The sequence below is a fragment of the Ctenopharyngodon idella genome, chromosome 24 (genome assembly GCF_019924925.1).
Source record: "Ctenopharyngodon idella isolate HZGC_01 chromosome 24, HZGC01, whole genome shotgun sequence".
Lineage (NCBI taxonomy): Eukaryota > Metazoa > Chordata > Actinopteri > Cypriniformes > Xenocyprididae > Ctenopharyngodon > Ctenopharyngodon idella.
The window spans coordinates 21,169,215-21,186,973 of record NC_067243.1 but is presented as its reverse complement, the minus strand read 5'-3'; the positions used below and the strand labels follow the sequence as shown (position 1 = coordinate 21,186,973).

Below are 17,759 nucleotides of genomic sequence, written 5' to 3'. Positions count from 1 at the left end.
ATACTCTACGCTTTGCCCAGCCTGTTTTACGAAGGCCCACCCTCTTTAACATGTCTGGCCTCGCCCAGACTGAGACTAGCTGTTTTCACATCCCTGTGTCAGACTGAAGAGCATTTTTACCGGTTAAGATAAAGATAAAGTAACTTAAAAGTAAGTACCACAAGTTATGTCTTTACATATAGTGTATTTTGTGATTGTTTTTTGTTTTACATTCATTGTGCCATAATCATAATAGTTTTACTTCTGTTTTTCTTTAAAACTTACAATTATTATGTCAGTGCAATAACTTTGAAGTATCTATGGTATCTGTTTTGATTCGATCTAAAAGGATTTTGGAGAGTTTGTAAGAAATGTTGTGTTCTGCTATAGAAGTACCTGTTATTTAAGCTTTTAAATGGATTACCAGGACAAAGTCAAAAAGGAATTCTAGGTTACTTCATATAAAATGTATAAGTATAAAAGGCAACGTTCTTTTTAGCTGATGATGTGCTGTAAGTGCAGTGGCAAGTTCAAAATGAAAGTAGATTTAACAATGAACTTCCTGTTTGTATTTTCTGCTTCGTTTGTGAAAGTAACTTTAGTTTGGGTTTCTTTTCGAGTGACGAGGTATTCTCATTTTAACATGCAGTATTGAAGTAGTTTTCAATGATACTTCATTTTCTTTGATTATTTTGTGGTATACCATTCATTTTTAATGACAAGAACAGTGATTCTAATGGAACGAGGAAATGGGGCACATTGATTTGATTTAGTAAGTTTCACTTCTCCTTTCATTATAATGCATGAGGAATAGATGCCATAAAACTTTCTACGTTTTCAACATTTCAACTGAAGCTTGTTTTTCCATGATGGCATTTGTTTCATTTCTTCATTCAATGTGCGTAAATCAGAAGCAAAAATGAAAGCCATAAAATTATTATTATTATTACAGTTTTAAAAAATGTATTTAAAACTTAAATATGTTTTGATGCCTCCATAATAAAACTGTGTAAAACCTTTGCCCCCTATGAACCTCTGTTAGCTATACATTGACTTATGTTGAAAATAAAGCTAATCATTGATCCTAAAATAAGGTAAGTTTGTAGAAAAGCAATGGAGGAGTAGGTTCAAAAGTAATCTGAAAAATTAAATTTCTATTTATTTTCACTTAGCAGGGACTAGGTCTAGTTGTCACATGGGGAAGTTATCATGATGGATACATTTCAGTATATTCAATACTATAAGTTGAGTCCAAAGTCCAATGGTCTGTTGCATGAAATCGTTTTCAGTTGCTACCCAAGTAAATTTGAGATTAGTTTGAGCAAACTCTGGTTTTTCGGGCTCAGGAAGGTGGATTGGTATTTAGCGGGTTTCATGGCCATGGTAACTTGCGCTATATGGATAACCTTCTCTGGAGCAGGTTTTATTCTGGGTTAGAGATCGCAAACCCAAATTGGACCAATCAGCTGTGAGTAAAGTGACATGTATCTGAAGCAATAAACTCCCCCTGTATCTCTTGCTCCAAATTAAAGCAGTTTAGAGTGAAAGAATTTTAGAGAAAAAAATTGCTCATCTTTTGCTGCTAATTATTTATTATAATTCCGTATAATTCATATAATATTCATATAATTATTAACAATTAATATTAAACTTTGCTTTTAAAATAAAATAAATATAATACATGCATTAATATATAAAGTTTTTAAAACAAATTCAGGTGCAAACTCTTAATCGCAAACTCTGGATTAAAGGTTTAGTTCGCCCAAAAATGAAAATTCTGTCATTAATTACTCACCCTCATGTTGTTCCACACCCGTAAGACCTTCGTTCATCTTCGGAACACAAATTAAGAATTAATTAAGATATTTTTCATAAAATCCAATGGCTTAGTGAGGCCTTCATTGACAGCAAGATAATTAACACTTTCAGATGCCCAGAAAGCTACTAAAGACGTATTTAAAACAGTTAATGTGACTACATGCCCCGAACCACTGATTCGAAACAAAAGATTTATAAAGCTTCGAAGCTTCATGAAGCAGTGTTTTGAAATCGCCCATCACTAGATATTGTTGAATCAAGTCGTTATTTTGTTTTTTTGGTGCACTAAAAGTATTCTCGTCACTTCATAACATAAATAAATATGTCTTTAGTAGCTTTTATGGGCATTTGAAAGTGTTAATTATCTTGCTGGCAATGGAGGCCTCACTGAGCCATCGGATTTAATCAAAATTATCTTAATTTGTGTTCTGAAGATGAACGAAGGTCTTATGGGTGTAGAACAACATGAGGGTGAGTAATAAATGACAGAATTTTCATTTTTGGGTGAACTAACCCTTTAAACCTGAGCTGACAGAGAATGTTTATACCAAGCTTTGTGAGACCGCTGAACCTGATCTAAACCAGGTTGGATTTATGTGGATTTGTCAACTCTAAACCTACTCTGAAACTCAGAGTTTGTTCAGATAGCTTCATGCAACAGGCCTCAGATGCATAAAAACTTGTGCTAATTTAAAACACATCATATTATAGTAGTCAAGTTTTTTTTTTTTTTTTATCTCTTCCATTTTTGTTTCACAAATTGGTTTGTGTTTCATTATTACTCTGTACATTTTTGCTGAATTACCAGTTAAATAATCTGTACTGGATTTATTTGCTTTAGAGCTTATTTTATATTTCAAAATAAAGCATCTTTCAAAAATCAGTGTCAGTAAAGAGTAGATTTACATTGTGTCAACTTGACATCATTCTTCAGTCATCCAAAACACTTAACCTTAGAAATATTTCCTTTTAAATTTATTTTATTTCCAGCTGCGATGGACATCATAGAACCAATCCTGGCCATTGCAGAAAAACTGTACGATCTCTGTGGGGAGGTGCAGGCCAACAAAAAGCGCTGCAAGCGTTTAGCTCACCGCGTGTCTACTCTGGCTAAGCTGGTGGAAGCTGTGAAGGTTCATGGCTTTGGGACTGAGCCTGAGCAGGTTATAAATGGACTTAAACAACTTAAACTCACTCTGGAGTCAGCAGAGAGGGTAGTAAGGAAATACACTTCCTTCAGCTATTTGAAACGCATCGCAAAAGCGTATGAACTCGGCGAAGAGTTCAGCAGCCTAAATGAAAGACTGAACGATGCAGCTCAGTTACTTTCTCTAGCGCTTCAGGTCGAGCACAGAGGGAGTATACAGAAAGTTTTTCAAGAAGCAACGAGGCGACGGGAAGATGAAGAAGACAGGAAGAGTGACTCTCTGGAACTTCGGGATTGTAAGTTATAGGCTACTTAATGTTATTGTTGTATGGATTTGAATTGGAATAAAATGGCTACTTTGTAGGATACAACTATGTATTACAGGGTATACATTTTCCTTCTATAGTGCTCCAGTCTTTAACCCAGGAGAGCAAAGGAATGAACATGACAGTTGACGCTGTGCGAGAGACAGTAGACCAAATGCAAGGAGATGTGGAGGACATTAAAGACATGCTGGAGTCAAGTAAGTAAAAACAAGTGGGTCAATGAGAAATAAGACTGTCCACAAAAAAAAAAAAAAATATATATATATATATAATATATATATATACAAAGTTCTGGCATGAAACTCTAATGGGCAGGCTAATAGGTCCTTTAACTCACCTGCTTGTAATCACATCATTGCCTAGCAGTGCAGCGCGCTTCAGAATCATCTAAAAAACAACATAAGTACACGGGTTTTGATGCTATATCACTGTGCGTTTTTGCGTAGTCTGCGTTTTCGATTCTTTATGTCACGTCAACAGTCCTCTTTTAATGCTTAGAGTGAAATACTACGCATATTAGCAGTTAGTGAATATGCAATGTTGTATAAGGATACAGAGACAAGCTTGCTGAACTCTTTAAGTTAAAAACAGGCTTCGCTTTTGTATTCGCATATCTAACGGAGCTACAGCAATTCCAGTATTTTTGTGCAGCAGCAGCATGTATAACACATTCAGATTGCAATGTAGTGAATATCAACAACAATAGAACGCAGCAGACATTGCGGTTTAGTAACAGTGTGTACGTTTTGCTAATTTTAGTGAAATGAGTTGGCTAATGAGTTGATCATGCAATGTGAATATTATCATGAATCAAAATGCAAACAATGCTTTCACTTTATCTACATTCTAAGTACGTGAGCAGCTGTATTCGGATTGGGCATATTTCATAACTACAGGACGAACAGCGTTTTATGCCAGTGTCGGATATGTTATCGTCAGTGGCGTGCAGTGGTGTTCTGAAATGAGGACGCAATTTTTTTTATTTATTTATGAATCAATGTAAATTCATGTGCATTACTCGTAACGTTGACACATCTTCCTTGTTAAATGAACATTACATTATATCAAAAAAAACAAACAAATACAATTCTATTTTGTAATTTTACATTAACAATGTATTGTAATAAATGTTCTATTTATCAAACCAAGTCAATCTCATCAAGTTAGTGTTTTAAGCATTTCTACATTCATTCCAAAATAATAACTAAAGGCAATAATAATTTAAACAATATTTTTTATTTGTGTATTGATGTTTTTTCTTTTTAATAGTCAACTTAGGCTATTTTGGATCATCAGTCATGCTCCGTAAACACCGTCTGTCACAGACACGAATTGTATTTTTAATTCACCAAGCCGATTGCACTAAAAACCCCGCAGTCATCGTGTTTTCAGTCCATTTCAAGTTTGATTTTGACATGACATAAAGCGGAGATATCTAACTGGGTGATCTGTTTACTTACTTTTCCATTAGTCTTCCCATTGACGCCATCATTGGTTCATTCAAACTGACGCGCGGAACATGCACGTAAACAAGAGGCGGGATTTATCGCTCAAAACCAATCATATCCAATCATAACCAATTACATCCAATCATAGTGCGATGGAGACGTTGCCTCCTCTGACGTGACTTTCCCCCATTCATTCTCAATTACCCCCCACAAAACCCAAGGGGACCTATAATGCCCCTTTTACAAGATGTAATATAAGTCTCTGGTGTCCCCAGAATGTGTCTGTGAAGTTTCAGTTCAGAATACCCCACAGATCATTTATTATATCTTGTCAAATTTGCCCCTATTTGGGTGTGAGCAAAAGCACACCATTTTTGTGTGTGTCCCTTTAAATGCAAATGAGCTGCTGCCTCCGGCCCCCTCACAGTTTGTTCCACCTAGCAGGATTTAGTCCCTCTGAGGTACAGTACAGCCTACTATAGTGTATTAAGCACTAAACAGAATGCACTCTTGCATAGGTCATTTTTTTTTTTTTTTAATTTTCCACATTCTGCTCCATTTCGCGCACAGTTGAGAACGTGAGACTTTCAAAGTATACTCCTTTGTCTGTGAGCACAGACGCATTCGACACATGCGCGCATCTAGAGGAGATAGCGGTCATTCGCACATTTCCTGTTCTTCTTCTGCTCTTTTTCCTCAAACAGTGTTCAGTATTGCATTGCCGCATATGCCCCCTTCTGGATTGGAGTGTGGATCGCCTGTACCATACGGTTCGGGACAATTACATGTACCGTTACACCCCTAATATATATATATATATTTATTGCCAAAAGTATTGGGACACCCCTCCAAATCATTGAATTCAGGTGTTCCAATCACTTCCATGGCCACAGGTGTATAAAATCAAGCACCTGGGCATGCAGACTGTTTCTACAAACATTTGTGAAAGAATGGGTTACGCTCAGGAGCTCAGTGAATTCAAGCGTGGTACCGTGATAGGTTGCCACCTGTGTGATAAGTCCATTCGTGAAATTTCCTCACTACTAAATATTCCACAGTCAACTGTTAGTGGTATCATAACAAAGTGGAAGCAATTGGGAACAACAGCAACTCAGCCATGAAGTGGTAGGCCACGTAAAATCACAGAGCGGGGTCAGCGCACACTTACCCCCAGGTGCTGCGGCCGCCGAGACTGGCCCCCGGAGGGAGTAGAGCGCAGTCTCGTGGGTACCCCCCGGCCTGCGAGGAGCAATGGGGGTATGTGACGAGCAGGGCGGCGCGAGAGCCGTGAGGCAACGGCACGAGGCCGGTGACGCGAGTGATAACTTTGTTTTATGTTAGCATTTTACTTTCATTTTGTTGTTTATTTATTTTATTGTTATTCAAGTTGTTTTAAACGTTCGCCGGTTCCCGCCTCCTCCTTCACGTATCAACTAACCTTACTACAATGACCATGAAGTGTCTTCCTACATGGTTGTTTAAGAAATAAAAAGCTACACACTCCATCAATTAGGGTTAGAAGAACTGTTGCCATCTTTTGGACTGATTGTTTGAATGAATTCGCTTACTGGATGATTGGACTGAAAACTTTCCCTGAGTTTAGTGGCTTAAAATGATCTGCCCGCAAACAGAGAAGTGAAATCAGGTTGAAGTGATTAGAATAGAAATTTCTGCCTGTGTGTGTGTGTGTGTGTAGTCACACTACATGACATTTTACAACCTGAACTAAATTTCCTTGTCATAAAATATCTTGTTTCAACAGACTCATTGACCCTGACACAGTCATGGGGGTCTGCAGGGGTCTCTATGGTAGAATTTCATATTTTGTTATTTTGTCTGCATGTTGGTTGAACCACATAACTTTGATTTAGGAGACAAACTATTTTTTTCAAATATTAAATAAGTATACATTAAATAAATAATAATAAAAGGCCAGAACTTTTTATTTTCAAGAATTTCAAGGCGTTTATGAAGCGTTTAGCATTGTTGAATTAATATTTTGAATGGTTGCTCAGCTGAACAGTTTTATTTGTCATTTGTTGGCAGTGAAAAAACCATGCCTTCATCTGCAGGACATTAGAGAGATTAAACCAGAAGAAGTGACCTACAGTATCCCTGTTAAACCCATTCTGAAGTGCAACCATTCCGAACTATACAAAGGGATGTACAACAAGTTCACTGTGGCTATCAAGAGATACTCGTGCCCGTTGAGCACCAGCCCCAGCCCCAGGTAGAGGGTAATGGCAGACGCCAGTTATGGGAAATAGTTCCATAAAAGTGATAAAATATGTTTTGTGGTCAAATGTTATCATGTCATTACATTTTTATAATGAGTGAGACCAGTCTATATGGTTGCAATAATCATTTTGATTTGTTGCATTTGTTCATTCTCTCCAGTGAGTTGAGGAGTGTTTTTAACAAGGAGGTGGAGACCATGAAGCGCTTTGAGTCGCCCAATATCTTAAGAATGTTTGGTATCTGTGTCCAGGATGAAAATGGTATGCTAATTTAATTTAAAAAATCTTTTCAAAGTTTGAACTTTGAGTTAAACACACATATGATTGTCATTGTTTTCTTACAGGACCAAATCCAAGTTACTTGATAGTCATGGAATACTGTGAGAAGGGTAGTCTTCGACAAGTCCTGGACAGTAATAGCAATCTGCCCTGGGCCAGAAAGATTCAAATGTGTCTGGATGCGGCACAGGGGCTCTACAGGTCCAAAATCTAGTTAATTTAATCTCATGTCTCTTGAGTTTTAAAATAGACTACAGTGAAGGGACTTAATCTCATTATGTGGTAATCCTTTGCACAATACAGATTGCATCAGTCAGAAGAAAAGTTTAAAGTGCACGGTTCCATCAGAAGCTGCAGTTTTCTAGTGGCAGCTGGCTACAGAGTGAAGGTAATTGATTTTCACTTTCACACTTTCATGTTTTTGTTAAACACAAGTCATATCCCACTTTAACCCTGAATTTTACCCGGAGTCTGCCATTACCATCTAGCTGGGGCTGGGGTTGTGCTCAGCCACAGTGAACTTATACATCCCTTTGTATTGTTCAAAATGGCTGCACTTCAGGGGTTTAGATATTTTATGTCATTTATTACTCAGCCTCATGTCGTTCCACACCCATAAGACCTTCATTCATCTTCAGAACACAAATTAAGATATTTTTGATAAGATCTGATGGCTCACTGAGGCCTCCATTGACAGCAAGATAATTAACACTTTCCGATGCCCCGAAAGCTACTAAAGACATATTTAAACCAGTTCATGTGACTATTGTAGTTCAACCTTAATATTATAAAGCGTCGCGAATAATTTTTGTGCACCAAAAAGTATAAAATAATGACTTTTCTACAATATCTAGTGATGGGCAGTTTCAAAACACTGCTTCGAAGCTTTATGAATCTTTTGTTTCGGATCAGTGGTTCAGAGCGCCAAAATCACATGATTTCAGTAAACGAGGCTCTGTTACGTCATAAGTGTTTCGTAATTTTAATAGCTCGTCCCCTTGGAATTATAAGGTTCTATCTGCATTCTGAGCGGTTTTGAGATATTGAGCTTCAAAGATTTTGCATTTCATACGGCAAAAACTATATGGGGAACAAGTTTCTTTCAATCATGAAAATGACAGGGATCCTAAATGTATTCTAAATATACAATATCAAAATCCTCTCAGATTTGTAAATGGGGATTTTTGGAATGGGTCAAACGCAGATAGAACCTTCTAATTCTAAAAAAAACAGTTTTCCCTCGGAATTATTCTATCTGCCAAAAAATTAATTGAAGCAATAATTTTCAAGAAACACAAACAGTTTACTTATAATATGTTTTAAAACACAAAATTAGTGTTGTAACAATGTGTTGACATGCATGAGAAAGTTAAATTTAATGGTTTTTATGACATTTATTTCATATTTTAAATGAATATTTTTTTTCTTGTTCAAGCTAAGCATAAAAGGCAGTGCTAAATATTTTGTCCAGTGCAAATGTTAAATTTAGGTATAGGAATATGATGGGTAATTTAACACAATTTAACACAAGTTTCCTTTTGTTTAGACAGAAAGCAGCTAGTGTAATACATCTGAGCAGGACTTTATTCCACAGAAAGTGGGACATGTAAAATGGCTTTCTCTATAGACATCAGTATGGCTGAACGTTTATTGTTGTAATTAAGACCCCATCAATTAAATTATTGACTATTTGACCTTTAAGGCTTAATATTGTAAAATGTAAGACATTTTAAGACTAAAAAACTGCAAGAAAACAGACAATGCTTCAGCAAAGGTGTTTAGCAAAGTTTAATAAACATTGAAAAATGTTTCACTGACTATATAGACTGCAATTCCCTGGAATTTGGGCTGCTGTCATTGACAAGATCATAAGTAAAATAGTCGATCATGATGTTTCTAATAAACATTGCGTTGTGTGAAATTATTTGGTCTTCTCTTCACCGATTTAGCGTTTACTGGGCTCTCTTCCGCTATCGCGGCAACATGACAAAAAATGCTGATCCTGATTGGTCCTCATGTGTGCATTCAAAGTGCTGATTGGCTCACGCAGATAGAACCTTATAGAACCAAGTTAGAGTTCGACTTTGTAGATAGAACCTTTTTGTTTTCTAAAAAAAGTACCAAAATGTACTCAACTTAAAAAAAGAAACATCACATAATGTAAATAAGTTGTCACAGAATGTGAATAACTCAATTTTGACAAAAATGTCAGATAGAAACTTATAATTCCAAGGGAACGAGTTCACATGACTTTGGCAGTTTGATACGCGATCCGAAACACTGATTCGAAACAAAAGATTTGTAAAGCTTCGAAGCTTCATGAAGCAGTGTTTTGAAATCGCCCATCAAATCCTTATTTTGTTTTTTTGGCACACAGAAAGTATTCTTGTCGCTTCATAACATTAAGGTTGAACCACTGTAGTCACATGAACAGTTTTAAATACGTCTTTAGTACCTTTCTGGGCGTTTGAAAGTGTAAATTATCTTGCTGTCAATTGAGCCATCGGATTTTATCAAAAATATCTTAATTTGTGTTCCTAAGATGAACGAAGGTCTTCCAGGTGTGGAACGACATGAGGGTGAGTAATAAATGACAGAAATTTCATTTTTGGGTGAACTAACCCTTTAACCCCTGGATGTACAGTACCGGTCAAAAGTTATATTTTATATTTTATAAGGGTTCATCATATTTGGGGGTCTTTAAAAAAAACCCTGTCTTAGAGAACTTAGAGTTATTTCTATGATAGATTTTTTTTTTTTTTTTTTTTTAAACAGAGGACACACAAATCAATTTAGCCTAATAGATAGTTAAAGAAAAAGAAATAATAATATTTAATCAAACTACGTGTGCTGGACACGTAACCTAAACCTAAAGGGAATATTACTTGTTGGGGTTTCATCCTAATTTTTATGTTATGTGTTTATGCCCATTTGTGTGTTTCTAAAGTTGGGAGGCTTTGAGTTGGCAAGAACAGAAACTTCTCTTCAGAAGAATAAATCCAAAAAGAACAGCGCTTTCCATTACAGCTCTCCACAACAGCTTCAGAATATCAACCATCCTTATGACAAGGCATGTGAGATCTACAGGTACAGTACACCGCACCAACTTGAATATCAAACGCATATCTTATTCAAATAAAAGATGACTGTTACTGACTGTACTTGCTCTTTTTAGTTTTGGCATTGTTTTGTGGGAAATAGCAACACGAGATCTTCCTTTTAAAGGTGTGTATGAACATTACCATCAATTTTGGGGAAAAAAAATCTGTTGGTCTTTTACATATTTGTGTTTCCCTAAATATATTACTTAAATGTTCTGTGTCTGTGTTTTTAGACTGTTCTTCCCACAGTCAGATCTATCAAAAAGTGTGTGTAGAGAAGGTCATGGAGCCACTTCCTACAGATTGTCCTAAACAGCTAAAAGAGCTCATCGATGCCTGCCGTTCATTTGAGCCTTTTATGAGACCAACGGCAGGAGGTAAGACCCTATCATACAAATGAAGTTACATAAAACAAGTGGGTCATCACGTTTTATTCTGTGATTAGTAATGTTTTAAATACATTACAGACATTTTGGTAGTAGTGAAAAAGCAGCGTCACTTTCCCCGTACCCAGGGTTGGGCAACTCTGGCCCTCGAGATCCACTTTCCTAGAAAAATTTAGCTCTAACTCTAATCAAATACACCTGAACAACCTAATTAAGGTCTTCAGGATCAGCCTGGTCTCATTGTTAATATGTAGGTATCAATACGTAACACTTTCAGGTGCAAAACATACATTTTTGTACGTTCGGATAGATGCTAAAATGTACAATATGGACGTACTGACAACATTTAAACGTAAACATTATTCCGTATTTACAGCTAAGAAATGTAAAAAAGTTTTACGAATCTTTTATGTCATGAAGATATTTGTATAATTTTTACCATTTTTATTGTAGAGCCCTTAACCCAATATGTCAATATTGCACGTTTCAGTGTGAATGAAAACATAAGTAAATGTACATGTGATAGAACCACACTTTATGTAAAAATACATGAGTACTAATGACATCACGTTGTCAGGATTACTACAGGCAAATGAGTTTGATCTCGAGGGCCAGAGTTGCCCAGTCAACTTTAAAACTCTGCATATTGTCGCTTTATTTTCTGTATTGCTCGTTCTATTACCAACCTAACACAAAGAATCTCTTGTTATATCCATTTGTGCTATGTATGGTCCATTAGCAATTAGTTTGAATTACCAGATACAATTAAAATTGGCTCGTTGACAGTGTGACGCCAAGGTTCTTGGCTTTATGTCTGGGTAAGATGATTGTGTTTGCTGCAGAGGGAGAATAAATGTGGTCTGATTACAGAACCCTGTGGAACACCAGCTCTTTTCTTTTTCATAATTTTGTTTGGTTTTTTGCCATTATTAGAGTAACAAAACCAACTGAAACAGAAACAAAACAACATATCTGTTATACCTACAGAAACTTTTGTTGAGATATTTCAAGAAAGGACAAACAGCCTACAATGGGCCAACAAAGACATAATCTTACAGCTAATCTGTACTCTTACAAACAAAACTGACATCATTATAAACAAGATGATTCAAATAGATAATGTGAATATGTGAAGAAGAACACACAAACGATGATTTTTGATGGTAGCAATAGAAAATCTGAATTTTAAGAAAGTGTTATTTATGGTCTTTTTTTTTTTTTTTTTTTTTTTTTTTTTTTTTAGTATTGGTGGACATGCTTCTTAAAATGGTGGAAGATGATTGATGGAGCACCTCTGCATCTCTAACCGAGCCTGCTGCTAAATTGTCCACATCAGATTCTAATGATAAGGTCTATTACCATCTACCAAGTAGGATAAACTTTGCATCACATAAACCCTGAACTTTTGGGATATGCCGTTCCAGAACACCCGCGAGGAATTCAACCAACGTCTGTTGGTAACCTAAAGTTAACTCATGCACATAAAGTCATTGTCTATGGATTGCAGATTTCAGGAGTCAGCATGGAAGCGGAAGTTAAGAAGCATGCCATGCTTCTTTTTTTTCTGTGAAAAGTTGGCATGAAATGAAAATTCACCGTATCTATTTTATAAATGCATATTATTGATCTTATTGTGAACAATTCATTTGTGTATGTTTCATTTTTGATTTGTTTTTTGTTTTTGTTTTTTATAACCTTGTAATTTTTACTCAAAATATCATAACTGGATGCTGGACTTCTCCAATCAAAAAAAAAGAAATATGCATGATTGTTATGTTGGCAGTGTGTATATTATATGCTTTTTGATCTTTTTGATCAAATTTGCTCTTATATGGACTAAAACGGCATGAAATATACTTCCTGAATATATGGTCACATATCAAAAATTCCCTGTTTTCTCTCAACTTCTTTCACTTCCTCTAATTTAATTATAGGGGGATTTTAATTGCGTTGTGGACCCATATTTAGACCAGCATGCTCCCCCTCTAAGTCCAGGGACTTTCTTAACATGTACATGAAAAATTCAAATGTTGGTGATGTATGGAGGCTAGCCAATCCAACTGGGAGAGACTACTCCTTTCATTCACAGGTCCACAGCGTTTATACTAGTAAGTCAATTACCTTTACTTTCAATGCCACTTATCATAATATTTTAATCTCGGACCAAAGTCTAATTACATTTGCTCTAAAATGATCAGAAATTGTAACATCACAACCATTGTGGCGGGCAGAGTTACTTTTTGGAACTATTGATCAACCAAAATCTTCACCTTCACTTTTATGGGACACCTTTAAAGCTTATTTACTGGGTTATTTTATCTCCTTTCAGGGTGCAAAAAATAAACAAAATACAGTTGCTTTACAATCTTTAAAAAAACAGCTTTGTCAATTGACCCTTCGCCAGGAGTTTGATTGACAGGCAATCTAACCAATCATAACACCGAATCCACCATTTTGTCCGACAAAGCAGTCAGGGGAGTTAGCAGATTAACGTAGGTGGACTTGAAAATGGTGTGTACAGACGTCTTTCCGCGATTGAAACAAGATTCCTTATGATGTTCATTCATGTTTATTTGATGCTATAAATGAACTAGTAAGAAGAGATGATCGGTTCACGAGCCACTTGGGCTGAGGCACTACAGCGATCTGTCACGACACATTAAAGAGCCACAAAATGGTATTTATTGTTTAAATTTCTTTAAAAATGACAAAATTTGAAATATGAGTATTTGTTTCATATCAAAATTAACCTGCTCTGTCTTGTCTGTTGACGTGTTGTCAGTGTCCTCTTTGCTCCACGATGTATTTTTCACTGCGTGAGAACATGATGTGTGGCGGGAGATCGGCATGGCTTGTCAGACATAGCAACAGTAACTAAAGGGGGCGGGTCTTTGCGAACGGTCAATTAGATCAATTAGAACGGTCAATGGGAATGCTACAACAACTTTTTCAGAACTGCACAAGAAAATATTGCATCTTAGATACCAATACATTAAGATAACATCTTAAAAGTTTTCAAGATCTTTGTTTATGAAACAAAAAAATTTCGAATTTAAACCATTAGCTGACCCAGCTCCCCGGTTTATGTCTATCAACAGTGACTCGTTCTGGATGCCCCCTGATGTCGACTAGGAAAGTTTTAACTCCAGCCTCTCAAACTCGAAATGGGGCATTGTATGGGGGCCGAAAAGAATTTCGGTGAGTCTTATGATGAAAGAAAATAAGAACTCAGCCATAGAGAGGTCTTTGGACATCCAAGCTACCGTCAGTCCATGCTAAGCGGTAGGAATGGGTTTGAAGGTATAGATTCTGTCGAAGAGGGCAGAGCGTTAAGAAGATAGACTCCAGGGCTTTGTGCTGTCTGGAATGAAATCTCCAGGGACACACAGATACTGATTGTACACCAACTCCGCAGAGGAAGTTTGTAGATCCTTCTTGGGAGTCTTTTGCAGGACCCAGGGTAGCCACTCAATCCATCTGTCATCCATCATACTGACCCTCAGTGCAGTTTTGAGAGAGCGATGAAAGCCTTCACAAAAGCCTGTGGGTGGAAGGCTGTAGTATGATGAAGCTGCACTCCTAGGATTCAAGTCATCTCTGTCCACAACTCTGAAGATATGTCAGACAGTGTGCCAAAACGTGCAACTCATGTGTTGATGAAGGCCCGTGCTACATCCGCCGTTGTCACTGAGGCCAGTGGTACTGCTTCTGGCCACCTGGTGGTTCGATCCAGCATAGTCAGAAGGTGAGTAAACCCCCAGGAGGGCGGCAGTGGTCAATATTAACATGGTCAAAACGTCGCTCTGGTACCTCAAAAGTTTCCAGTGGCACCTTGATGTGTCTTTGCTCTTTAGCCTGTTGACATGCCACACACACTGAAACCCAGTTTCGAACATCCTTTTTCAATCCATGCCACACAAACTTTGACGAGACCAGTTTCTGTGAAGTTTTTTTGCCCAGGGTGTGACAAACCATGGACCTTGTCGAACACGGCTCGCCTCCACTGCACAGGTACCACTGGACGAGTGTGGCCGCTGGAGACATCACACATCAACGTAACTCCTGTGTTCGCAAAGCAGACATCGGCTATTTTCAAACTTGAAATAGTTGATCTGTACACCTGCATCTCAGGGTCGGATTGCTGGTCAGCTGCTATAAGGACAAAGTCCATACCCAAGTGTACTGCTTGCACAGTGGACCTGGAAAGGCAATCTGTCACACAACGTTGCTTTTTCCTTCGATTTGTTTGATATCCGTTGTGAACTCGGATATAAAAGCCAGGTGCCGTTGTCATGATGACCAGGGCTCAGAAACTGTACACATAGCATGAACCAAAGGTTTGTGATCTACAAACGCCATGAAAACAAGTCCCTCCAAAAAGAAACAAAAGTGTCTTACTGCCAGGTACAGCGCGAGCAACTCTGTAAAAATGTGCACCCACAGTGCAGTCTGAGGCATCCATAGTGATAGCAATTGGGGCACCTGGAATCAGATGAGACAGCATGGTTGCTTTTGCTAGGGCGAGTTTAGCATCCTTAGATGACTTAGCCATCTCCTTTGACCAGGTAATCTGTCTATTCCTGCTATGTCCTTTAAGGGCCCTGTACAAAGGATGCATGAGCTCAGCTGCCCATGGACTGAAATGGTGATAGAAATTCACCATCCTCTCTTGCAGTGCTTTGGTTGTGTGGGGAACAGGGAACTTGGTAATGGCGGTTCTGGCAGGGGAACCGCCTCCTCGCTTGGGATCCAGTGACCAAGAAGGTCGATAACAGCCAGGCCAAACTGACACTGGAAGGGGTTAATTATCAAACCATGTTGGCTGAAGCGAACGAACAGCAATCACAGATTTCTTTCCTGGAGGCACTGGCGACCAAGATGTCGTCCATGTAACGACTGAGACAAATCAGACACAATTATTTGCTATATTTAACAAATAATTGTTTAAAACTCACTCTGGGGTCTGTCCCCATCCCCTGAGAAGACCAGTCTGTGCAAGGACCTCATGGGATAAGACTTTTATGATCCGAAACTATGCAGCTATGCAGAACTGCATCCAAAAGTCCTTGTGAGTCAAGTTACAGGGAAGGCACGAAGCCTGTAGAAACAGACTCTCCTGCATTCATTTATAGATGAACTGATCTATAAGTGAACATGCACCCCAGCCATTGTGTGTATTATTATAACTGTTTTGTGCAGCATCTTTTGTATGGTATTTTGTGATAAGAACCAATGGTTAACGTAAACTAACCTATACCAAGTTTGGTGCCTATGAGTTTGTATTTTGAAGATTTAAATGCTCATTTATATGATATGTCGATATCTGTGCAACATATCAGTATTACAAGAATCTTTAATAGTTTCTTCTCCATCTGTAACCAATCCAGTTACATGCACACGATCTGCTCAAGACAAAGATCATAAACTTTCCTGTCGGAAGCTCAAGCATGATTGGTCCACTGACCCAGAGGAGGAATGGCCAGCAGCATATGTCAACCCTCAGGGGTGTAACTTCTCCCAGAGCTTAAAAGCCAGCGCACAATGCCCCTCCCTCTCTCTTGCTTCTTGGACGGACTGAAGAGACCCCCTGCTGGGCGGCCTCTTCAGGCCAAGGCCTGTAGTCCTAAACCTGCACCCCAGCCATGTGCTCATCTAGAAGAGTGAAAGAACTCTTTCCTACTAAAAGTCAAACTAACCACGCAAGTTTGTCATCGTTCCTTCATTCAATGCAGAAGACATCGATTGCAAGTTCAGCACCATCGGACTGAACTCTTAGGACTTCCTACGGCAACAGTATATCCGGATGATCTTCAAAAGGCTGAGACCTAATGCAAGAATCGTACAATATACTAAATTGCTGCTTAAAGTTGTGAACCTCCTTTGTTACCAAAGGAGCTTTGTAATGAATACTGATGATTCTTTCCTGGGTTTTTTGGCTTCTCCATAGCTCCATTTCCTGTCCCACTTCCGGTTCAACTCTATCATTGCTCATTTTACCTATGTACTGTATGTGTGACTTGTGTATGTATGTGTTCATTAGTTTAGTTATGTGTTCATGATTTAGTTAATAAAACTTGTGCACAATACATATTTGGTTCTGACTCCCTGTCTGCTAATAAATTGCCTCTTAAATGATTTAGATTTTGCTACCAGCTCTAAGTGCTGTAAATGCTAAGAAAGAATTATTTTTCTATGGCCATGAAAAATACCCTTCTCTTAGAATTAATTAATAATCAATACTGAGTGTTCACAGAATGAAACTGATTGATTAATTGTAATGTTAATGTAGTTACATCAAGTTAATCTGATTAACTTATTCAAATATTCATAATTAATCATAATTAATAATCATAATAAGTTATGAATAATTATTAATATTTCCCTTTTGAGCTAATATCGCTACATCCATGTAGACAAATAAAAAGTCCAGGCCTCGTAGGATTGAGTCCATCATATGCTGAAAGGTTTGTGCTGCGTTTTTGAGTCCAAAGGGCATTCGCAAAAATTCAAAAAGTCCATAATAATGTTATCACGGCTGTTTTTGGGATGTCCTCTTGGAAGACTGGCACCTGATGGTATCCTCGAATAAGGTCGATTTTCGAGAAAATAGTTTTCCCAGCCAGGAGGGCTGAAAAATCCTGAATGCATGGAACTGGGTATCAGTCAGGCAGGAGAAGAAAAAGTCTAAATTATGCAAGTGGTGCTTGCTGCAGAGCCAAATGACCTCCAGCTCCACCTCTCTGGAGCTCAAGAGTGGAGCTTAACCTGTTTAATGGGTGGAGAGATAGGGTTATGGGTAGGGTTATGGTGTGGTTGGAGAATGCAGCTCCACCCATCATGCCCACAGTAGGTCAAGAGAGGGACTTAAAAAGCGTTATGCTAGTAATCACCACTAGATGGCAGCACATTCATCAGTTCTTGGCCAGTCTGAATATATTTAAATTCTTTAAAACTTTAATTAGTAGAAAGAGCAGAGTATTTAAACTAAATTAATTTGACTTACGATATTCTCTCTATTACCAATTTACCAGTAGTCAG

The 17,759-nt window shown here is 37.8% G+C and overlaps 1 protein-coding gene across 2 annotated transcripts; it reads left to right on the top strand.

Moving 5' to 3' along the window:
* LOC127507187 (mixed lineage kinase domain-like protein) lies at positions 1-16,807 on the top strand. Of its 2 annotated transcripts, none has more exons than XM_051884150.1 (11): positions 1-150; positions 2,788-3,240; positions 3,351-3,467; positions 6,765-6,948; positions 7,116-7,216; positions 7,300-7,435; positions 7,538-7,622; positions 10,182-10,321; positions 10,410-10,459; positions 10,569-10,712; positions 11,965-16,807. In XM_051884150.1, the coding sequence occupies exons 2-11, from the start codon at positions 2,793-2,795 to the stop codon at positions 12,003-12,005; spliced, it is 1,446 nt and encodes a 481-aa protein (XP_051740110.1). In that variant the 5' UTR covers positions 1-150; positions 2,788-2,792; the 3' UTR covers positions 12,006-16,807. The 2 variants fall into 2 exon arrangements, with proteins under 2 accessions (XP_051740110.1, XP_051740111.1); XM_051884151.1 differs by lacking the exon at positions 1-150 and adding an exon at positions 734-751.
* The last annotated feature ends 952 nt before the right edge of the window (positions 16,808-17,759 follow it).

Coding starts and splice junctions, on each gene's coding strand:
- LOC127507187 (XM_051884150.1), top strand. CDS start 2,793: ATGGACATCATAGAACCAATCCTGGCCATTGCAGAAAAACTGTACGAT. Junction 10,460..10,568: donor ACGAGATCTTCCTTTTAAAG/GTGTGTATGAAC, acceptor CTGTGTTTTTAG/ACTGTTCTTCCCACAGTCAG. Junction 10,713..11,964: donor TATGAGACCAACGGCAGGAG/GTAAGACCCTAT, acceptor TTTTTTTTTTAG/TATTGGTGGACATGCTTCTT.